This window comes from Aquarana catesbeiana, linkage group LG08 (genome assembly GCF_042186555.1).
Source record: "Aquarana catesbeiana isolate 2022-GZ linkage group LG08, ASM4218655v1, whole genome shotgun sequence".
Taxonomy (NCBI): Eukaryota; Metazoa; Chordata; class Amphibia; order Anura; family Ranidae; genus Aquarana; species Aquarana catesbeiana.
In genome coordinates, this window is record NC_133331.1 from 141313682 (window position 1) to 141338921 (window position 25240).

Sequence of the window (25240 nt, forward strand, 5' to 3'; positions counted from 1 at the left end):
CTTATTTCTGACTTTAGAAACTCCACAAATTCTAGAAACAAGTTTCCATACATTAGATCCTATGCCAGCCGTGCATTCATATCATTGTGGGATGACTGCCATGACTGTGAAATTTGACATAAAGCACTTTGGGCTCAATTCATTAAAGAATTAAAAGAATATTGCATGCGGTATTTGGGTCACGCGACGCATATTTCCAAAATATCGCATGTGACACTGAAAATGTCAATTCACTATCTTGGTTATCCCTGGTGGTATTTACCTCAATAAGCAAAAACTCTTGGTAACTACTGCAAAAAACAGCGTTAAAGTCAATGAACTGTATAGAAAATAAATAGATAAACATCTGCAAAAAAAAGTAATGGTCCAGGCAATAGTTAAAGAATGTATTTCATTTCAGCTGGTTGTCAAGGAGTCATTACCCACCGGCATCCTTAACAACCAAGAAATAGGAAAAATGTCCCCCAAAGTAAATCCAGTAAAGCGCAATCGCAATGAACGGCAGCCGCTGGCACGCAAGAAATAGACAAAAGGTTGGTTCACACCTAACACTTGGTACCACTGACTGACAGGTCTGTTGACCACTCGCCGCTAGATAACATCACAAGGGGTGACCCCCGCCCCTTAGTTCATTTGGTGGTGGGTGGGCAGCAGAGCTGAAATTTGGCGGAAGCAAAGTGTCGGGTGTGGCCTGGGTTTTATTATTTTTTTTCTTATGGGTGGGCAGTTGGCGCTCATCCTGATTGAGGATAAATTTACTTCAGGGGATTTTTTTTTTTTTTGGGGGGGGGGGGGGGGGGCTTTTTTTTAATAAAGGACTTGTCAAAACCAGGCTGGGATCTAGGGGCCACCTAAAAAGGGGGGCTTCCAGATGCCAATAAGTCCCCCCCGCACCCACACAACCACCGGGCCAGGGTTGTGGGGTTAGAGGCCCTTGCCTCATCAACATTGACACAATGTCCCCCAGAAAGCACCCTCCCATGTGGAGGGCATGTGGCCTGGTATGGGTCAGGAGGAGGAGGGGCCTTTGCTCCCCCCCTTTCCTGACCCGCCGGACTGCATGCTTGGATAAGGGTCTGGTATGGAGTTTAGGGCCCCCCCCCCACACCATTTTGTTAAAAAAAAGTTGGCATGGGGACCCCCTCAAAATTCATACCAGACCTGAATGGCCTGGTATGGACAGGGAGGCAGACCCCCAAGCGGTTTTATTTTTTATGCCAACTCTTCTTTTGGTTACATTCTGCTGTCAACGGGGAATCCCGCTGACAGCAGATTAGTCATAGCTGTTAAGGATGTGGCGGGTGCCAGCTCCAGAACAACTAGCTATTCCCTGCCAGGTGCTCAAATTATTATACTGCAAGTTTGCAATACTAAAACATTGCATCACCTAAATAAATAGCACCTGCGGTATTTTAGTAGCGTTTAGTGAATTGCGAAAAAAAAAAAATTTAAAAACGCAAAGAGCTATTTTACCTCTGATCTTAAAGTAAATACCGCTTCATTAATTGAGCCCTTTATCACCACAGAAAGCTGAACTCTATGTGACAAATATAAACCTAGGACTGGTAGTAGGGCATGACACCCAAGTGCAAAGGTAAGTTTGCATTCCCACAGGCTTAAAAAGACTTACCAACAATGGCAAAAAAACTGCTAAAAAACCAAAAGCTTTGCTAAACACTGACAGGACAAGGGCACTTACTGGTCTTTAATCATGGACAGGAAAACCTCCCATTTAAGAGAAGTGAGCATATAGGGAAACATACTGAAATTCCCTCTGTGTATAGCTAGCTTAAGAGGCTGACCCAGAAATAAAAAAAAATAAAAGTATATCCTGAGGCCTGTGCAGTTATTGGCTGTATTCACACTTTGTGACTTGCTAAAAAGTTATAATGTTGCAGTCTGGTCACTGGAGGAGAGAAGACTGAGGAAATGCATCCACCTACCTGTAGCAGAATGGTGAAGCCCAAAGATGACGTTTGAGTACTACAAGGTGAAGCTTTTCTAAAAAACTATATTACTGCCATATTTTGTGAAATGGCAGAAACTTATTCATGTAGACTTATAAAGTTACTGGAAGGTCCACTTTAATAGGTATTTCTCAAAAGCAGACACGCAAGGGGTATACGGGCTGTCAAGAATTGGCAACATAACTTTTACCAAAATAAATGTATTAATAAATATGCTTCACCAATGGCATTTACGAACATTAGGGATTTAAAGCAGTAGTAAAGCCGCTTGGTGATTTTTACCTAAAGGTAAGCCTATAATAAGGCTTACCTGTAGGTAAAATAAATATCTCCTAAACGTGCACCGTTTAGGAGATATTTACCCTGGGTGCAACCAGTTAAGTCAATGGCGCATGAGCTCTGAAGGTCTGGTATACCGAGGCCTCCCACGCGCATGTGTGGGAGTGACGTCATTGCGGCTCCGGCCAATCACATAGCTAGAGCGCGCAAATCCAGGAGAAAGACCTGAAGAAGATGTCAGCCCTCTCAGCGTTGACAGCTCCGCTGGAAGGCTTCGTTCCAAGGTAAGTATTTCATAATGTGCTAGTATGGGATGCATACTAGCACATTATGCAATTGCCTTACAGGTGGTTTTTTTTCAACACCTCGGTTTACTACTGCTTTCATTTACATACCTGTATTTATTGCCACGCTGTTTTTTTAAAAATGAACTTGTGAAGTACTATTTAAACAAATCACCTCTACATCACAGTAAACTAAACTTTTCAAACAGCAAGAACAGTTAGAAATCAGGATCCAGTCACCTATTCATCCATATACTGCCTTCCAATCAAGCAAGAAGGAGTAGCTAAATTTTTTATACATGTGGTTTGCCATCAAAATGTGTAGCAGTTACTAGAACGCTACACTCATTACATTCAGCTGGTCTCATTGCAGTGACAGCAGCAATTATATTGTATCTCAGATTTATTCCAGACATTTGCACAGCTTATTCCACTCACTTAGCCAGACACAGAAAATTCCAATATGAGGTGTCAGAGAATAAAACATTAATAATACAGGAATTCTCTAATTACAGCAAGCTGGCAGGTGACCTTTTTTATATTCTGCAGCATACATAGTTTGTGTTTTAATGAAGCTGACTGAAGCATCGGACATTGTAAAATGTGACATACTATACAATATGTCCTGCTGCACAGTAAGTACATGAATGGTCGAGCATCAATACACTGTCATACAAAAATTGCGTATTTCCCACTAGAGGGCGACTAATAACTGTTTAGTACTTATCGTGACATGTTCAGAGCAGCGCAGCTAGTTTGGAAAGAGCCCATTGCAACACATTATAAATGATATTTATTGTATGGCTATGTATTTTTTCAGTTTTTTTAATTTTACAATACATCAGAAAACAAATAGTCAATGGGAAGTTCAGTCAATTACAGAAGTTTAGAAGAGCCTGCCACAGAGAGACTTTCGGCAACAGGATGTTAAATAACAGTGCAGGCACTTGTTTTGAATTACTAGTCCCATGATAGTCAGAAAAGAGGAAGGGGGTATGCAGATATTCGGAGGGGGGGGGGGGGCGTGTTATGGAAAGGGAGTGGGAACAGAGGGGGTTTCCCGGGGTTCCGCGTGGAGAAATATTTGTAGTAATGTTTCTTTATGGGCTGAGCAATGTGGTGTCAAAGAAGAAATGTATTTCTCCAAGGTTGCCAAACCTTGATATAATTAGTGATTAGATCCTGAATGGATGGCTTCATTTTGCACAGGTGACTCGATTTTTAACTTCAGTTAAGCTAAGGGTTGTGGTTTTCCAGGCAGCTGCCATGAGTTATACTTTTACAGAGTGCAATAGTGAGCTGGCTAAAGACCTCTGTCCAAATTGTGGGAGCTATTGGGCATGTCCATCAAACATGTAAGTGCATTCCAGTTTCCTTGCAGCCAGGAAAGCACTCCAAAGGATAATTCGGGACAAATTTCAACATATGGGCTGGGACTAGGTACCAGCAAAAGAGTACTTTTTAGGAAGCTTCAAGTGCAGCAAAGTGCTGTTGTAGTATACGCAGGTGATGCAGAGGCTCCCTTACTGGTAGCGCATGAAAGAGATACAGAATTATAGGCAGTAGGATCATTTTGACCACTAAGAGATTCCCAAGCCAAGAAATACATAAGGACGTCCATTAGGTTATCAAAGAAGTGAGCATAGACAGCATGGCAGGATAGTTGGATAGAAAACCCCTCTGATGTCTGGAGAAGACTGTAAGAAATGGGCCAAAGGCTCAATATACAGAGCGAATAAAAGAGGAGAGAGGGCACAACCCTGTTTCCTGTCCCATGCTATTGGAAATAAATCAGATTTGTATCCAGAGTATTTGACGTAAGCTTGGAGGTGGGAGTAAAGGGAGGATATCCAGCAGAGAAAGTGGGGGCCAAACCCTCATCTGTCCAGGATGTATTTTAAGCAGGGCCACAAAACAGGGTTGAAGGGCTTCCTAATGTCTAGTTACAACAAGTAGGCTGGAATATGTATTCTCTGGATAAATTCTATGAGTAAGGTGGCACGACGAATGCTGTCACCAGCTTGACGAAGAGGAAAGAAAAAAACCTGTCTGATAATTGTAGATTAGGGTTCCTCCTTTATTGTTTAAAAGCATAATGTAAGGATCTTGGCCGGTAATTTAATATCAAAATTTAAGAGAGAAATCGGCCTGTAGTTTTGTCAGTATTTTTGAAGCACAGAAATTTTAACCATAAGGGACTCTTGGTGAAATGTCCCATCTTTCAATAGGTTATTGATGGCCACTAGTTGGAGGGGCGCCAGGAGATTAGCACATTTCTTATAATAAAATGCAAGGAAGCCATTGAGGTTGGGTTTTTTTATGGGGTTTTAATGCATTGATAGCCTGCAGGACTTTCTCTAGAGAGATGGGGCAGTCAAGAAGGTCCTTTTTCCTGGGAGATATGATGCCCTCTAAGAGGTGTTGTCCTTTTTGGGAGAGACGGAACCCTTTGCTGCATAAAGTTTTGAGAGAGGTTTATGAAATTAACACTGCACTTTAACGGGGTTGCTTCTGAAATGGTCTCTGGAGATTTTTAAATGAATAGGTTTACGAACATGCTTAAGGTTGAGTAGCTCACAGGGAATCAGATTTATGTCATGTGGTACTTGTGATTTGAGCGGCATAAAGTTTTCTCTGAGGACTCTGCTAGCAAAAGGTCAAGCTTCATTCGAGTTTTCTGTAGTTACCATCTATTTTCTATCGTTAGCTGGGACTGGAAATTTTGGTGGAGGGACCGATACTCAGCTTCTAACTGCTTCAACCAAAGACGTTTCTCCCATTTTAGGCAAGACACCATTTGGATACAAGTATGATGGGTTTATGGGCTTCCCACAAAGAGGTGGCCAAAATGCCTGGAGTTTGATTTAGGGCAATGTATTCCCTAGGTGCTGTCCGTATATCTAGACCAGGGATCTCCAAACTATGGCCCTCCAGTTGTTCAGGAACTACAATTCCCTTCATGCCTAGTCATGTCTGTAATTGTCAGTTTTACAATGCCTCATGGGACATGTAGTTCCATAACAGCTGGAGGGCCATAGTTTGGAGACCCCTGATCTAGACAATAGGCAGTGATAAGAGGGACTTATTCATTCTTCAAGTGGCATTGAGCGTTTTCAGGAATAAGGAGGAGAGACAACTACTACACAATGGTCAGACCACAAAATGTGGACAACATTAGAGAAAGGCAGCAGAAGGGGTAGAGAGGCAGAGGGGAGAAATATGTGTTGTGAGGGTATGAGTAGAACGTACAATGTCATCAATTCCACCATGCATCAGTCAGAGAATGCCGGGTTAAAAGGATTCTAAACGAGGCAGAAGATTGCAAAGATGTGTTGTCGAAAGGGGATTTATCCAAGTATGGGTATAATACCTATCTCCCTCTATGATCAAAGTGTTGCGTTTGTGGGTTCCTACCATCTGTAACAGGTGGGTTTAAAATGGGAACTTGAGTGCTATTGGCATTGCTGTGGAATGGCAAGCATTTTCTGATTGATTTTATAAGGCAGAGATACATTGTTGTGTATATATATGCTGTAAAATGCATATGGTGTAGTGATTAGCGCTTTCACCTAGCAGCAAAAGGGGTCATTGGTTCGAATCCCGACCACGACACTATCTGCCTGGAGTTTGCATGTTCTCTCTGTGCCTGCATGGGTTTCCTCTGGGTACTCCAGTTTCCTCCCACACTCTAAAGACTTGCTGGTAGGTAAATCGGATCCTGTCTAAATTGGCCCTAGTATGTGTATGTATGAATGTGTGTTAGGGACCTTAGGTTGTAAGCTCCTTGAGGGCAGGGACTGATGTGAATGTACAATGTATATGTAAAGCGCTGTGTAAATTGATGGCATTATACAAGTACCTGAAATAAATAAATGAATAAATATAAAAGCATTTGTATGCTGTTTAACATGCATTTCACACGTGGTACCATTTATACCATTGAAGGTGTGCTTTCTGTTAATTGCAAATGTGGAATATGGTTGCAATGGATGCGTGTCATCATCCCTAATAAATGTAAATGGAGAAATCCCTCAAGAGGTGGGACTATAGCGGCACTGGTAGATTAAAGTCAAAGAGGTACTAACTGTAAAAATAGCAAATTTTATTACTAACTGTACATATACAAAACATCAAGTAAAAATGGTGTATGACAACCATACAACCATACATGAATATTGGAAAGATTGGATACAGACCACTAACTCGTTTCGGGACTCCTTCAGAGGTGTCTTCAATATACAGTATATACAACATTTTTGAGTGATAAATCATATTGTGAAGCTTAAGAACATGCAGCAGCGTACCATGTGTTCCCTGACACCCAACCCAATGTGAACACTCAGAACAGGCCCACGGAGATTCCCCCAGGATGCGGTCTGAAGAGACAGGGACTGTGTGATGATAGAAGATAGATATAACCCCAAATGGGAACTTGGATCAGTGGGACCACTGTATAGTGCAGAAAATCACTGCACCAACATGGTCCAAACTGAAGATAGTCCTGAGTCAGTTGTTTGGTAATGAAGCCATGTTGTCAGTATTTCCAAGCTCAAAAAACGAGTCCATACCCGTATGAGCTTCAAAGCGATAGACACACGTCTGGACGATCGGAGAACCCTGTCCAGGAAAATTGTATATACTGTATATTGAAGACACCTCTGAAGAAGGAGTCACGAAACACGTTAGGTGTCTGTATCCAGTCTTTCCAATTTTCATGTATGGTTGTCATACACCATTTTCACTTGATGTTTTGTATATTACAATTCTTGGTACCTCTTTGACTTTAATCTACCAGTGCTGCTATAGTCCTACCCCTTGAGAGATTTCTCCATTTTTGGAAACTGCAAGTAGATGACAGCAAGCAAAGTATTAATAAAACACTGCCTTTGAAAATAATGCTACATAACTTCCCATGCACTGTTGGTGCGGTGTGAGTTGCAGCAATCTACAACTACATTGCAGAGGTGGTAAGGCCCCTAAAAAAAATCTAAAATGTCTTAGCATCATAGTAGAACAGTGGTGGTCAACTTATTTGATACAGGGGGCATCAAGTGCGACCCCTGACTTTAGTAAAAGGGCTGCAAAGAAAATGGAGATTGTGGACATGCTGCAGGAGATGGTCAATCCAGATGGGATGCAAGGGTTGCACAATAAGTTGTGCCCTAGTGGTTAAAGAGTCGACATAAACCTTGAATTGGTGGCAGAGACTACTGGATTAGCATTTTTATTGTAACATGCCACGCTTTAAACAAACAAATATAGATGAAAGCGCTGTTTCAATGTGTCCAGCAAGCTTACGGGGATTTTTATATTTTGAGGACTATAAACCAAGATCTCACCTCCATTGTTTGTTAACCACAAACCAGAGGATTGCATCTTTCCTCCATTTTTTTTTCCCAGTAAAAATAATTATTGAGATTTTGCACATAGTACAGGTCAAGTTAAGAGAATACATTGCATTGCAAATTTACTTATTAGGAACTAGAGCCAGGTCATCTCCAGTGCCTGGGGCAAAGATGGTAAACTGTGCACCCCACTGCACCACCCTTGGGGTGGAGATGGTAATAGAGCTAATAAAGGTGCGTACAGCACTCTGCGCCATAATGTTTGTGCGAAAGTGGGGGGTGGGGGGTGAAGGGCTCTAAAACAGTTAGGATGCTAAGAAGCTCTTGGGAGATTCTGAGGAGGAGAGGGGAGGTCTAGAGCAGAGTTATCCCCCACCTCCTTGTACTCACTCAGCTCAGACCCCCTCAGCACAGTGCTCACCAGGAATAAAGACAGCTTCTCCTTCATCTCTGGTTATGCAATATGCCACATGACAAAGTGATAAAGGTAGAAGGGCACTCTGCCCTCACTCCCCAGCAGTGCTGTGCTGAGATAAATGTATTTTCTCAGCAGGCGCCCACTCTTACCTGCCCACTGCCAGATGCTATTGGAGGGAGGTGAGAGCAGAATCCTTCCTACTGCAACTATGTAGGCCCCTTCTTCTGACATGAGCGAGGCTGCAGTGACTCCTGTCAGTGAGCAGCAGGAGAACGAAGTGTTCAAACTCCCAGTGCGCCCCCCACCACCACATATTAGCACCACGCCAGCGACATGTGCCACTTCTGTCCCCATCTTGTCAGAGCCCTGCTAGGAACAAGTAGGCAGATCAAGAATTTTGACTTAATTTGCTGCATGTTCCAGGTCTGCGATTTAGAAAGTATTTAAACCAGGAGGGAGCAAGGCAGCTAACATTTTAGGAGGTGGCCAGCAACAGTAGCCTTCATGTTTCTCTAATTACAGGTTTAATTTAACAGAAACCAATTTAAAAAAATGGATAAAACTGCAACCAATAAAGATTTAGCTTTTACCCACAGTGACTATTTACAGCACTTGATCTGGCTGCAGTGAATACCTCCTCAACTTTCCTTCCTTCACACTAATAAATCAGGCTCATTCAACAATCTTTACATTTGGCATGCATGAATACAATAAATGTGCAAATTACCAGACATTACTCTAAACTATACAGCCTGCCAATTTACCAGTAATATCAAGAACATAGTTATACATACTTCACTTGTTATTAAGGAACAAGAAAATATACTGGCTCATATTCAGAAGGCTCAAATGTGGTAAAGCGGGAGCACGTTAAAAGACATTGACTTAGACTACAAGACAAACCTTTTTGTAAACAATATATGCAGTCTATGGTATATATATATATATATATATATATATATATATATATATATATATATATATATATATATATATATATATATATATATATATATGTATCACACACACACAAACAGCTTGATTCATTTTAAATCCACAATTTTCAGCATATAACTGGCATATTCATACTTTTACAAAGATTTAATTATTTCTTGAATCAATTTAATTCCCAGGGTCCACTGCATTAGGTACTAATGGAAGCAAAGCACATGACAGGTGTGGATAGCATTGGTGCATTACCTGGCAAGCTACTAAGACGTTTTTGCTGCTCTGTGATAAAAAAAGCAGAGAATATGTGTAAGACAAGTGTGTATTAAAACCATGCATAGCAAACTAAGCTCTATGAAACAATCAGAGATCACTGTGACATTGGGGAACAATACTGTCTGTGGAGAACACATTAAGAAAAGCGAGTGGCACAATCAAAAGGATAAAGAAGAAAAACATCCAAAAGGCAGCATTGGCAATAAAAGCAAGAGGTATCAAAGCTGAACTCCAGCCAAACAGCTAACAAAATATAACAGTGGTGTAATCATCCTGCCCAGGCTACTAGCTAACTATTGAAGAAACAGAGGTCATCCGTGTGCTCTTCCATTTCAGTAAGCATGTTCCTTCTGTGAGATTGATAGTGCTCGACAATCAAATAGTAGCCAGTTGGCTGACACAGTCATCCATTCCTCTCTCAGTCTAAGGTATTAGAAGCTAATATAAAGACAGAGGCAGGAACTTATAACCAGCTGTATTAAAAATACATTTAGTTATTTTTAGTGAATACATGTCTACATTTGATGGTGTTTAATATTTGCATGAAGTTCAGCTTATCAGAGAACAGTGCATTAAGATACTGTAAAAAAGGTCAACATTTAAATTGTAAATTATGTTAAAAAATAACTGCCAGCAATATTACAAAGATGTCCAAAACAGTGAGCAAATTAAATATACAGTGAAAGTTCAGGCCATTCAACCCTACTTGACCACAAGGTCTCATAATAACAATGCCAAATCCAGTGGTGAATTAAAAATGTCTATGCAACAACTGAGCTTTGAGTCTTAATCCAGGGACTCTGACCTGCCTTGAAATTTGCTTTTGTTTCACTGTCATGGTGAAGAAAATAAATTTAAAAGAAGTGTGCCCAATAAAGAGCAAGGTGTGCCAATGACACATACTTTTGTGTTAAATGATCATGAGGCTGGACAGCACTCAGGGAACGGACCTCACTCAATAAACTATTCTGTATATTAGTTATTGAAAAACTGTGATAATCCTATTTATAACTTACTATATTATAATTAATAATTAGAATTCAAGTAATGATGCACCTTTTCAAGTGCTCCCTATGAAGACATTGCCAATTGAGTCATGTCAGGACCGGAGGTGATGGGAAATCTCTTGAATGTAGGCACACACTATAAATATCCATCTATATATTAGAGATTGGTTGGAATTTCTGAAAATATTTTTATGGTTCTTTGTACCTTCAACTCCCCAAAATGTTTTTTTTGGACCTTACAGGGACATATCCCCAATAGGCCACAATTAAAGCTGGCAAAAAATTTAACTTTTCCTCACTTTATTCAAAACTAACCAAAATGGGCTTGAGTTAGGCTTTGACCCCAGGAATAGTTTAGACCAGTTATACCTACAGGATACAGGTTATCACCCAGAAAGCCCTTCCCATAATCCACCACTGGCCAGCCCTAACATATCCAGACATTCTGCACCAGAACCAAACTTTATGCATACATGGCACAATGTGTTGGTTAAAATAATTAAAACATATGTACAGATCTTGGTGGTCAGGTGAACTCAGCTTTCCAGCAAGAGCTTAGATCTTCTGTTCAATTGTCTGAGCAGCACACGAAAAAGATCACAAGGAATGCTCTGCTCATATTGTTGTTTACATTATCAATAAGAGCATAAGTTTATTCAGTCAGACAGCCCAAAGAAAAGTGAAAAGTGTAGTGAGGTACAGCAACCATCAGAAAATGATCCCATTGCAAAAATTGCTACACTGCTGACTGGTTTCTGTAGCTTACGTGACCTTTTTACTGTCTTGCTGAATAAGCCAATCATTTAATATTATTAAATAAAAAATCTCTTCTATTCTGGAAAAATGATGAGCTGCAGACTAGTCCATCTCAAGCCAGCTAGCTGCTACCAAGTTAGTGCAATTCAGTACACACACACAGGGCACTATACAGAATTTGCTCTGAACCAGCAGGATACAGCCCTGTGATTATTCGATTGCTGAGGTCAGCATAATCTGAAATCAGGAGCTGTGACATTCCATGGGTTCTTGTGTAGTAAGTGGGCAGAGAGAGGTCAACTAACAATTACATGTTGTATGGAAAAGTAATTATAGCCTGTGCTATATAATCCACTAGAATTGTGAATGCAAGTATTTAGCTGGAAGCATTATCCTGCAGGCAGAAATATTTATCATATATTTGATATTCATATTTCACACCTGCCAGAAGCCAAATAAGTTATTTATTCAAAAGATACTATTACTGACCGAATGCTGCACATACATCTCTGACATGAACATGAAGTTAAAGTGAACCTGTGCTCAGTCTATGCAAACTAACTAGATACATACTCTGGACAAGTACAAAAAGCACTTTAAAAGTGGGAGTAAACTCCCATACATGAATTTTACCTATAGGTAAGCCTATAATAAGGCTTACCTATAGGTACTGTAAATACATAGTTACATAGTTGTTAAGGTTAAATAAAGACAACAGACCATCCAGTTCAACCTGTGTAGGTGTGTGTGTAAAAACCATTTCCCATATCTCCGTATATTGTTTTCGCTAAGATGCCCATCCAAGAGTCTTTTAAAACTATCTATACTTCCTGCTGACCCTACCGTTTCTGGAAGGGAGTTCCACATCTTTATTGCCCTGACAATGAATAACCCCCTAAGCAGTTTAAGGTTAAACCGCTTCTCTTCCAGTCTCATCATGTGGCCCCGTGTCCTCTTACACTTCCTGGGACTGAAAAGTTTCATACTTGCGCTGGGATCACCATTGAGATATTTGTACAACCCTATCATATCTCCTCTCAAGCACCTTTTAAGGTCCTCCAGTCCCCATATTAATTTAGTTGCCCTTCTCTGGACTCTCTCCAGCACATCCTAGCGCTGTTTAGGAGATATTTACTGTACATGCAGCCGGTGACATCGCCGGTACATGCGCTCTGAAGGAACAGCCAGTCGGGCTGTTCCTTCAGAGCCCTGTGCCGTAAGTGACGGCTCCCGCGCGCATGCATAGGAATGAGGTCATAGTGGCTCCAACCACTCACACAGCCGGAGTCCGCGAATCCGGAAGAAAGACCTGGGGAAAATGTCAGCCCTCTCAGTGGTGACAGCGTGCTGCTGAAAGGCTTTGTTCCAAGGTAAGCATTTCATAGTGTGCTAGTATGCAATGCATACTAGCACATTACGCAATTGACTTACAGGTGTTTTTTTTTGTTTTTTTTAACAGCCGTAGATGAAGATGGAGGTCCTGTCAGTGGCGTCAGATCGCTTTGTTCGAAGGTAAGTTTCACATGATGATGTGCTAGTATGAAATGCATACTAGCACATTATAACCTTGCCTTGCAGGTTAAAAAAAATGCTGACGGTTTACTACAGCTTTAAAATAAGTCCTCATTCATCTCTGTAGCTATAGCCATTGTGGAAAATGTATTCTTCAAAATGTTCTGTTACTATTCATTGCTGCAGAATCTGGCCAGCCTGCAAGCTCCTCTAATGCAAACACACAGAATGTGTTTCTCAGTTGTTAGAAATGGGCCAAAACCATAATTTAAAAGTCTTTGTTTCATCTTATTTGATCTTTGAGAATGAAAATACCTCACGGTACAGGTAGGTAGAGGTCATGGATGGTTTGTTTTAAAGCTTGCTTACTAATTGTTAAGAATATGTCCATACTTTAGGTACATATGTACTTTATCAACAAAAAATGGAATATGATGTTATATCTATAAAACAAGGTTAGATCCGGTTTCAGGGACATCCATTAGGTAATAGATGAGGTTTTGCTACATGTGCAGTGCATGTACATTGCAGTGAGACATCTTTCTAGATCTTCTGTGAGACACAGGGAAGGGAGTAGAGCTATAGGAAAAAAAGGCTTGTATGTTGCTACAGCCTTAGAAGAATTCTAAAATCCCACTTGCAGAACTTGTATATAAATGAGGTGCCACATAACACTCCTGAGATACTTCTAAATGCACTGACATGAACCAAGTGGCAGTCCTATCTGCAAATATAGCACTTTCATATGTTAGGACCCTTGTTTTCTGCCCATAGTCAGTAAACCAGCCCCTCTCTAGATGAAGGACACAGCCAGCAGTAATTGTTGGAAGGGGCAATTTGAGACTTTTGTTATGGAACCTCAATTATTTAGAACAGTGATTCTCAAACTGTGTGCTGTGACACACTAGTGTACCACGTCAGATATGCAGGTGTGCTGTGCACATATCGAAAAATTAAATGGTAAATCAATGTCGCAAAAGTTAAAAAAGTAACATATACAAAAACGCAATCTCTGTCAGTCTGTCATTCATTGGTTCCTTTCGTAAGGCGAGACTTGTGCGAGATCTTGGGAGAACTTGATCGCTCTAATTATATTATAATAATAGAGACTGTGCCATTCCAACTTTGATGCTTATAAATAAAGTTTGTTCGTTGTTTAGCGATCGAGAAATTCCTAATCAAGCCAGGAACTCTGAAAGAGAAACTGTTAAATAAAAGGCAAGGAAGCAAGCAAAAGTAAGATTACAACTGCTTCAATCTGATTTGCTCTCGAAAGCAAGCACATCCTTCACACTAAATTTAAAATTGAATATATATGTAAAAATTAATAAGTTCTTCACCACAAAAATTGTTAAATCTTTTTAGGTGAGTCGTGAACATTTTTAGATCTTTTTGGTGCCCCGTAAGACAAAAAAATGTTTGAGAAACACTGATTTAGAATAATGGAATATTGAGATAAGCAAGCAGGAAATTAATTTTGCCTTTGCTTGTCTCAAAATCAAGTATCAGTTTCAGGCCACATTCACAAAGCTCCTGCGTTTAGCTTTTCTAAATGCAGAAGTTATTTGGGAAGTACTGTATAAACAAATTTTCTACCTCACAGGCCACTTTTTCCTGCATTTAGATGTTCCTGCATGTCGATATTAGTGGGTCATTTATTGAATAGCTACAGCTGCTTGATAGGGTGTGCCACAGCACGGGTCTGCATGTATATATATTTAAAGCAGAATTTTATTTTCTCTAAACGCAGCTAAACTGACTGCACCAAAATCCAATTAAATGCTCAGTGTGAATGGCACATCAAAAACATTAACTTCATATAGGGTATATGCATTTAGACATGTCTTTTAAATATGTATAAAAGCAGTGCCAGTGTAAAAAAAAGACCTTACATGGATCAGGTGTTGTGCAGAAAAACTTGGCAGTTTTACATGGAGCAGGAGTTATGCAGAAAATGTTTTATGGTATGTGAACCTTGAAATTCTTACAAAGCACTCTAAAACACGATCTAGTAAGGTATATTGGGAAAATCATCGCAGTATTTTCAGAACGTCAGCAGTTGGCTTATTCCCATACTCTCCAAACTTACCTCGATTATGCTGCAAAAGTACTATGGTAGGATTTACTGTGGTAGTGGATGGGTACACAGAGTGTTTGCTTGTTGGTACAAACGAGTAAGGTTTATCATTGCTTACAATGGGAGCTGGAACCTCGTCGACCACAGGCTCCTAAAAACAAAGCACAATGGGTTTATTCACATCACATTTGCAAAGAAAGAAAACAACATCAATAAAATAAATGACAAGAGGAGAGCATTGTCCTCCAAACAGATCACATTGTTACAGCTCATTTAGTGATATACTCCACTCAATTAGAGCCTCTACCTAACAAGTGGAAATAGTGACAGGATCCCTTTAACAGCAAGTAGTCAGACATGCAAACACATGCAGTATCAAATGAAACTGGATCACTTGGCTTGACTGGGATGAGCAGAAAAATAAGCTTTGCATCGTCACGCTGGACATAGACAACGAGACGCCTGCAGAGCCACTTCAACTATGAAAAACAGGTGTGTTATCATCCAGAGAGAGGAAGACACTCAGAATGCCATTACACACATTGCTTAGTTTGTTTATTTACCATCCCATATAATGGTTAGATGTCATACACACCATTATATGATAGTCTAAATGATAACAAGACAATATCCAGAAATACCAAAACAGCAGTTACAATGAACATTCAAGAGACAAAACAACAGCCTTATTCACACAATACATGCATTAATATAAGAGTAAAAATGGTTAGTCATGCTTTGTTGCAGAAGGCAGGAATCGACCTGTTGGGGTTTAGTAAGCTAGAAAGAAGAAGTTTCACATTGTGAGTAAATAGTGAGGGTATTGGCAGCTTACTGTGGGTAAGATGGCGTCACAGCTATCAAGGTTCGAGACTCTGAGCGAGTCGTCCGATGGCACCAGTGAAGGTGGTGGAGAGCAAGGTGGTAGATTGTTTGGAATATAATAATTGGGAGAGTTGGGTCTATGGTGTGATCCCTTTTGCAGATGAGGGGGAATAAAATCATCAAGTGTCGGAAAAGCCAAGTTAGAGGTGACAAGTTCTGGGGAGGCTGAGAGTTTGCCAGCAGGTACAAGAGGTGGCGGTGGAGTGCTCGAAGTGCCTTCTTGCTCTCTTTCAACTTTAACCTGGATGAGTGGGACTACTATAACCTCAGGATGAGCTGTGTCTGAAGTGGCATCCTGTGGGAAATAAGGTGATGTTACGCAGAACGAACATTTAAACACACGTGTGCAGCTGTACTATGAAACGCAGTTGCATGTTGAGAAAAAAAATAAAGTGCTGCAGTTGCTTGGAAAGAGATGGCACAGTGATACATAAAGCACAGTTTTAACAGATAAAGAAAAGACTAATTAAAAAATTTACTGGACAGTTAAAGAGTAAATCCACTTCCTTGAGAAAAAACAAAAAACAAAAATGTAATGGGGAAAGGAGCAGGGTCTGAATGCCTTTAGACATGAATAACCCTTTAAAAGTAAGCTCAAAATTGAATTTGTATCTCAGTGCACAGTTCTGGGAAAATCTGTGAGCCAATCAAATAAGCAGAAAATTACTTTTCTTGGGGGCATTCCATACATCATCTGTGAACAAAATGATTTCATATTGCATTGCATTTTGCAGAAAAATTTTACAGAAAATTACAGCACTGCAGATTGCAAAGGGAGAGGTAATTTTTAATTACGTTACATTACAATATGGTTTGTGTTACAATTGTATAATGCTATAACATATTTTTTACGTGCTTTTTTTTTTTTTTTCCTGCAAAAGTGGAGTTACCCTTCAAGTCAACTAATTTTGACTACTCCGTCCTGATTTCTTTATACCTTCTTTATATTAAACTCTTGATTATTTCCTGTGTCCATTGGAATGTGCTTACATTTTTGCATGTTGACATAGGGAAACCAGCTACAGACATAAAATGCTGTTTCAAGCATTACTTTGAAAACTTTTAATAACTGTATATGGCTTTGAGTATTTTCTCTATTAAAAAAGCAATTTGACCATTTCTCATTTGGTACAGTTGATACATCAAAAGCCCATTCTGGCACAATACACAAACAGGTAGCAACACCTTACAAAACTGAAAACTGATGGTGTAATTTCCCAGTTTAACCACATCAATTTTTTCGAAAAGGTGACTTACATTAAAAACATATTAGAAATAAAGTCCATAATCATGAACAGCATCTATACCTGTACACTTCTGCCAGAATGAATAAAGGTTCTTTATTTGGGCAATGAACACAGAAGGCTATAAATATTCTGTACAAATGAAAAAATAAAAGTGCTACTTAATAAAGTGCTATAGAATAGAAAGGGTGTCAGATTATTTGAGAGTGGAACAGATGGTACTTCCGCAACACGTAAAAAGTAACAATAACACAAGGGTTAGTGATGAACACAATGGAAAGTAAAATAAAGTATATGAAAACAAGTACCATGCCACGGAATCTCTGTGCCCTGGGGGCTTGTTTTTGCTTTGATGGAAAGAAGGGCTCCTTTGCAGTCATGTTGACTCGGCCAGCAGGATGCTGTGTATCTGGCTTTGTACGTCCCATATCTTGATGTAGAGGGCATTGACTCCAGAAAGTATCTATTTCACTGCAGCTAATAGAATCTTTACTTGGGACAGGGTCAAAGAATGGCCTTGGAGGGATGGGAGGTGGGGATTTTCCGGTGTCTATTATTGAAGGAACAATGTTTGTGGCTGGTGATTTAGTTACATCAGCTCCCAATTCAGCACCCTCGGTTTTATCATGTGCAGCGCCGGTGGGATTTTCAGATGCAGCTGAGCCAGTGTTGTTAGATAAACAAGCTACATATAGACTGCTGACCTTTTTATCGGCTTTGGGCTCATGACTCAAATTCATTCCAGCAACGCTTCTTTCAGCACTGCTAGACTCACTAGCCTGGTGTTTAGGTGATGTGCTGGATTGCAAAGAACTATCAGCATGCTCTGATTCAGAGTGAATGGGAGAGACCAGGATGGCTGAGTGATCGCCAGAGATGCCCTGGGTAATAGTGGGAGTACACATGGTAGAGTAGCGTGGGGTGCTAGCAACATGCGGTGTGTAAGGCTTTGGAGCACTTAGGTAAAGCCCATCCAGGATTGGCACTGGTTTCAAGTAAGACAGTTTGGTGTTAGTATGTGGGCGCCATGCAAAGCTCTCCTCTTTAGGAGGAGGGGGGACCGGAGGAGGGACCACTTTCTACATGGTTCATGAACACAAAATGTAGGAAAAGGAGAAAGGAAAGAAATGGTCAAAAAGGTTAATGAGTAACACAGAAAAAATGGGTTTTTGAAAAGTTGCAACATAACTATGGAAATTGATGTCTTCATTCAATGAACTGGTGCTTCTTGATTGGAAAATATTTTTTAAAGGTTTGAGAGATATAATTTCATGAATTTCATATACAGAAATGGGTAACACATGTGAGAAGATGAAAATGATGTTTACCACAGTTAAGAAAAGATGTGCAAACAAACATATTTAAAAAAGGTACCTAAATGCAAGATTCTTTTAGTATTTATTTTTCACTTTTTTAATGCATCAGTAAAAAGCAACAAGCCTACAAAAACCAAGTTACACTTTGGGCAAGTAAACCCTCCCTGTAGACCATCAATAGCAGTGATACCTAATGGGAGGTGCAGGGGGAGAGCAAGGTTCTTTTTGCCTTTTCCTAATGTTCAAGTCTAGTATGATATAGATACAGACTTCTCCTGTCACCCTCTGCTCATTGAGGGCTTGGTTACACAGGCAGCATAACCAAAACAGCCCCCCATGAATCCTGAAACATCTATAAAGAGAAATCCTATCCTTATTGTAAAGAAGAATACAGGTAAGTATTACTAAGGAAGTAAAATGTGCCCCCATGGGGGAACTGTCAGCTGAAGCACCTGGCTAACTTTTTTGAATAGGGAAAGATTAACACAGCAATGACCCTTCCCAGCTGCCCTTTAAATGGGCTTTAATGCTTAGAGGGTCTAAATCATGGGGCCGCTGTGAGTGGCTTGAGACCCGTATAGCTGGCTCCTAAACATAAGCCATGACCGAGAGCTGTCAATGACAGCTCTGTTCATGTGCTTCCAGTAGGAACAGTAAGAGATCTCTCAGCACACACCCTCACCCTCAGTATATATGCCGTGGGCATATATACAGTGCATCCGGAAAGTATTCACAGCGCTTCACTTTTTGTTATGTTACAGCCTTATTCCAAAAATGGAATAAATTCATTATTTACCTCAAAATTCTACAAACAATACCTCATAATGACAACATGAAAGAAGTTTGTTTGAAATCTTTGCAAATTTATTAAAAATGAAAAAAATCACATGTCTAAGTATTCACAGCCTTTGCCATGACACTCAAAACTGAGCGCAGGTGCATCCTGTTTCCACTGATCAACCTTGAGATGTTTCTACAACTTGATTGGAGTCCACCTGTGGTACATTCAGTTGATGGGACATGATTTGCAAAGGCACACACCTGTCTGTATAAGGTTCCACAGTTAACAGTGCATGTCAGAGCACAAGCCAAGCAATGAAGTCCAAGGATTTGTCAGTAGACCTCCGAGACAGGATTGTATGGAGGCACAGATCTGGGGAAGGGTACAGGAAAATATCTGTAGCATTGAAGGACCCAATGAGTACAGTGGCCACCATCATCTGTAAATGGAAGAAGTTTGAAACCACCAGGACTCTTCCTAGAGCATGCTGCTTGGACAAACAGCGATTGGGGGAGAAGGGCCTTAGTCTGGGAGGTGAACAAGAACCCGGTGGTCACTCTGACAGAGCTCCAGCGTTTCTCTGTGGGGAGAAGAGAACCTTCCAGAACAACCACCATCTCTGCAGCACTCTACCAATCAGCCCTGTGTGGTAAAGTAACCAGGCACAAGACAGCCGGCCTGGAGTTTGCCAAAAGGAATCCTAAGGACTCTCAGACCATGAGACACAAAATTCTCTGGGCTGATGAAACAAAAATTAAACTCTATGGCCTGAATGGCAAGCATCATGTCTGGAGGAAACCAGGCACCGCTCATCACCTGGTCAATACCATCCCTACAGTGAAGCATGGTGGTCACAGCATCATGCTGTGGGGATGTTTTTCAGCGGCAGGAACTGGAATACTAGTCAGGATCAAGGGAAAGATGAATGCAGCAATGAACAGAGACATCCTTGATGAAAAGCTGCTCCAGAGCACTCCGGACCTCAGACGGGGCGAAGGTTCATTTTCCAACAGGGCAATGACACTAAGAACACAGCCAAGATAACAGAGGAGTGTCTACAGGACAATTCTGTGAATGTCCTTCAGTGACCCAGCCAGAGTCCAGACTTGAACCCGATTGAACATCTCTGGAGAGATCTGAAAATGGCTGTGCACCGATGCTTCCCATCCAACCTGATGAAGCTTGAGAGGTTCTGCAAAGAAGAATGGGAGAAACTGCCCAAAAATAGGTGTGCCAAGCTCCTAGCATCATACTAAAAAATATTTGAGGCTGTAATTGGTGCTAAAGGTGCTTCAACGAAGTATTGAGCAAAGGCTGTGAATACTTATGTACATGTGATTTTTTTCATTTTTTATTTTTAATAAATTTGCAAAGATTTCAAACTTCCTTCACTGTGTCATTATGGGGTATTGTTTGTAGAACTTTGAGGAAAATAATGACTTTAATCCATTTTGGAAAAAGGGTATAACATAACAAAATGTAGAAAAAGTGAAGCGCTGTGAATACTTTCAGGATGCACTCAATGTGGTGGCTGGGTGTAAAAGCCCACTTTCCTTGCTGCCACATATATGTGTTACATGGTTGGCAATAGGTTAAAACCCATTAAAAGCTTTCTCCTCAACCCATTTTTTTTGTGACAACTGTAAAATTTTGTATTGCCCTTCATCACTTTCTGTCCTGACAACAATGATCACCAAGGCAAGCAGAGTGTGAGAATAACGCTTGGAAATAAAAAACGGACAACAATAAAAACCTGTCAGAAGCGCTAACCCTTTCCCACAGTGATTTAGTCTCTTAATAATATACTAATATAATAATAATAATTTCTTATAATATTATGATTTTTCTTTTCTATTATTATTATAGTATAATAATACATAATAATCCCTTAGGCATCCCTTATAACTAGGCCTCTTGGGCTTAACTAGGCCCTGAAAGAGGTTCAAAGAGCTGGAAGTGGTCCTTATTGCATATGTTAAAAAATGTGACTGCATGGTGCTTGTTCCCTTTTATATGACAAGAATTTCATCTTGTGTGTCTGCCAATGAGGGTGAGCAGGTCTATAATCACACATCATTCTTAATTAGAGAGAACAGTTGGCGTATAGTTACCCTTAGGCTGCCCAAAGTATTCAAAGTAATAAAGAATATTACTCAAAAACCTGAAGTTACACCAGCTCATAGCAGTTGCGCCAGGATTCAGGGTCCACGATTTTAGGATGTGTACATACCGTATATCTTTTTCCTGAATATTCTTACAGCTTAATTTTTGTTCTATTTACAGCTTGAAATAAATTACATATCCCAAAGGGGGGGGGGTTATGTAGCTTCTTTTCACAAGACTATAAAAAAGGTGCAAAAAAAAAAAAACGTGGCAGAATTTTTACTGGAGTATAGCATGGACCCATCTGCAAGTCGCCGACACTCATCTCTTAAATCATTTAGGAAATAAGTGAACACGTAAAATGCATTTAAACTCTTATTATGTGATTTCATATGCAGTAGAAAAATCATGATCTTGCACTATATACAATCTGGAATGTTAGTGTGTTTGGCACACAGGATCTCCATCTATAGTAACTAGTGCTAAAATAACTGAACATAACTGCAGAAAAACAATCCTGAGTATCAAAGCAAAACCATGCTTGGTAATTAGGTAAACAAAGTGATTTTTTAATAGCTGCAAAAAAGAAAAAAAGAAATGCACTGAATACAATTTGTGACTTCCCTTGACCTGCAATGAACAATACTGTAAAAAATAATGACATGTAAATAAATGCATCTAAAAGCACTCAAGTAATCTGGCTCTACCATGAGTCTACACTTTGCTGTGAAAATTCAGCTGAAAAGATGGCTGATCCCGTTCAGTTAATTGCATGCAAGTATGGTTTCGCCCTATGCTATCACAAGAGAGTCAGTGGAAGGATCTGATTTAGACAGATTTATTATTCGTATTCCCAAAGGTCAGGACCATGGAGAAGCAATTGTCAACTTGTTTTTTGATGACTGAGGTCCTGCTTTATTACTGCACTATGTGAGGAGTTCATAATGGTAAAGCCAACTATTTAAACACCTTCTTCAATACAATAATGGGAAGGTAAAGCTCAGGGTAAGGAGAACATCAATAAAAGCACAAACCGAAAAATAAAATAAAACAAGTCCAAAGGCAGTAATACAGTACCTGAATTTTGCTTTCAGGAGGAAGATTAGGGCGGACACTCCGGAATCCTTTGGCAGCCAGAGAAGAGTGATGAGAATCCCCATTAGATTCAGCTACTGAAGGAGGTCTGTCATCTAAACAGATGGAGAATAGTTTTCAAATTCGATAGTCTGTTCTAGAGATCGCTCTTCCACAACAAAGATTTGTTCAATGTCTTCTTACCTACATCTCCTTCAGCTGACAAGTCGCCTTTAATTTATGCAAATGAAAAGAATAAGGAAAAGAAATCTGTTAGGCATGAAATACATCCAAAAGACAAATATCACTCTATTGGGAGCTACAAGCTTTTTGCAGCCAACAGCCCCAAATGGGATTGCTAATGCGGAGTTCCATAGTAACTGGCATTACATATCATGTCCTCACTCCTTCTGACCTTTGTGGACACAAAGAAATCTTTCAGAGTAATAAAGAAAGAATTGTCCACAGAGTCTGTCAGCTTGAATGGGGAAAAACACAATCAAGTGGTTGAAAGCTGTGAACATGATGTGAATCTGGCTCTGTGAACTTAAGACGTATGGAACTGCACACTACAGTTTTTCAAACCTATAATAAGCATAGAATTTCAAGTGCATGACATGACACTAATTGCAGTTTGTGATTTGCATTCACATGTACGTAGCTCTAGGAGAGATGTTCTGACAAGCTGATTGAGACATGACAGCACTAGCTGTGACACAAAGAACAGCAGTTTTTTGTCAGTTTTTGTAAAACAAATTCATTCTCATAGAGCATGCTTAAAGGAGCCTGACAAGCGCTAATTTGTGTATTATATGTATTGTTGTAACCTCCCTTTACATGTTTGACCCCTCTTTACTTGATGTGAATTGTGACCATATACAGTATAACAACCAAGATCTAGCTCAGTCTGCATAGATACACAGAATACGCACTAGGCATGATTAAAGGGCCAATAAACATAAATTTATGCGTGGCACTTTGTGCGTCGGATTTGTGTACACACGATCGGATTTTGTTGTCGGAAAATTTTATAGCCTGCTCCCAAACTTTGTGTGTCAGAAATTCCGATGGAAAATGTGTGTTGGAGCCTACACACGGTCGGATTTTCCGACAACAAGGTCCTATCACACATTTTCTGTCGGGAAATCCGACCGTGTGTACAGGGCATAAGAACTAAATTCACTCCTAATTAAAACAAAGATTTTCCCAAGTATTGGAAAATGCTGACTTCCAGTCTCTGACTTCCATTTTCTTCACAGAAAAAGGATCAAGCCTTCCATTGCATAGGTTTTGCAACCACATGTCAATCCAGCCAAGTCTTGATGGTCCCCCAGTGTGAGCAAGGACAGGCCTGTTCTGGTGAAGGAGCTCATTGACAGTTGGTCAACATCAGCCGTAATTAAACCAATTTACATCTGCTCTTTGGTAATGATTCATCCCTTAGTTTAACAGCTGAACACCTCAAAATATCCACCTAGATAATATATACACAGTATTCTGCAAAAGTTTTAGGCGGGTGTGAAAATATGCTATAAATGAAGAATGCTTTAAGAAATAGAAATATTAATAGTTTTTTTTTTTAAATAAACCAAGCTGAGAAGTCCACTGAAAGTAACAGGTTATAACTTTCATTTCTGATTTGTGTCATTGCTATGGTCATATGGCAATTAGATTAAAAGAGAAGCATGTCTTTTTTTTGTTTTTTTACCATCATACCTACCTAGGTAGATGTCCCCCGGCGCCTCTGCACTGAGAACCGAGCGATCGAACATCGCTGATGGCTCTGCTCTCTCCGCTATGCCCCCCCGCGCCTGTGGAGGGGCAGGGAGCAGCCGTCTCAGCCTCTCAGTGGCTCGCTGAGACGGGTATCAGTCCAGGCACCTGGCAGATCCAGACTTTATTGTAGTGAGGACGTGGTGCCTGGACTGATTCCAGTGCCCTCAGCAGAGAGCGGACTTCAGCCCGCTCTCTGCTGAAAACGGGTCACAGGAGTGCGAAACGGATTGCACTCCTGTGACCCATAGGAGAAGCCATGCCAAAACGAGCTCAGGCTGGACTTCTCCTTTCACTTATCTATATGCAATGAAAATTCCACCATATGGGGCATCAGTACACTCCCTGCCCAATACATGATAGCTCACACCACTATAACCCTACCATCATGTTATGTCTTAAGCCAGGTTAAGATTTACAAAGGCTATTCTACTGACTTAAAGTGACACTAAACCTAGTTTGACATAAATTATATTCAAGTATGCGTTCTTAACTCATAAAAGTACCTTCTATTGCTCTCAGCCTTCTCCAAATTCCTTTTTTTTTTTGTTTTGCTTTTTTTTTTTTTGTTTTGTCTGCTGCTGTGATCCGTCCTCCTGTTTAAGGGAGGTTATGCTCATTCTCCATGGTCCTACTGTATGTAGCCACCCTCTCTTTCTTGCTTCCGACATGGGCTATGGGATTTTAAGTGTACATAGGGCACATGACTGCAACATGTTTTAACACAACGGTCAACTAATTTTGCTACATGCTCACCATATTATTGAATTTTGTGATAATTTGAACATAAAAACTTGTTTAAAAATTTACAAAGAATTAGTGCTATTGAAAACGCTAACTTCTGTTGATGTGAGGTTCCATGAGGTGTCTTTTCTGAAAACATAAATAGCCCTTCAAGATGGAGATAGAGTAAAAATTCACGAGATAATGCTTCATGAAAAATAAGGACTTGTTCACACCATAACTTGCATAAAAATGCACAGAAAACACGTGTGTTGGCATCCATTGAAGTAAACCCTGATGAGTTTACTTCCTCTTTGTTTCTCTGCAAAGGTAAAGCATAATGGGCTACTATGCAACGCATAGTAGCCCATTATGTGTCACTTACCTGACAAGAGAGCCTGTCACCGATGTCCCTTCTCCTATGAAGCGTCCATCTTCTTTCCGGGTATCGCGGCTCCGGCCAATCACAGCG

General features: G+C 40.2%; 1 protein-coding gene across 10 annotated transcripts in view; it reads right to left on the minus strand.

Annotated features, from left to right (window-relative positions):
• Window positions 1–25240, minus strand: part of SORBS1 (sorbin and SH3 domain containing 1) — a 211188-nt gene that overhangs the window by 143790 nt on the left and 42158 nt on the right. For 6 of the 10 annotated variants that reach the window (XM_073596488.1, XM_073596492.1, XM_073596493.1 and 3 more), the window contains exons 6-11: window positions 22477–22503; window positions 22276–22388; window positions 17307–18077; window positions 15705–16049; window positions 14882–15020; window positions 9494–9523 (exon numbers count right to left, since the gene is read on the minus strand). In XM_073596488.1, coding sequence (XP_073452589.1) covers window positions 9494–9523; window positions 14882–15020; window positions 15705–16049; window positions 17307–18077; window positions 22276–22388; window positions 22477–22503 — 1425 coding nt within the window. The remainder of the gene's footprint in view (window positions 1–9493; window positions 9524–14881; window positions 15021–15704; window positions 16050–17306; window positions 18078–22275; window positions 22389–22476; window positions 22504–25240) is intronic. The other 4 variants (XM_073596489.1, XM_073596497.1, XM_073596496.1 and 1 more) reach the window with 2 other exon arrangements.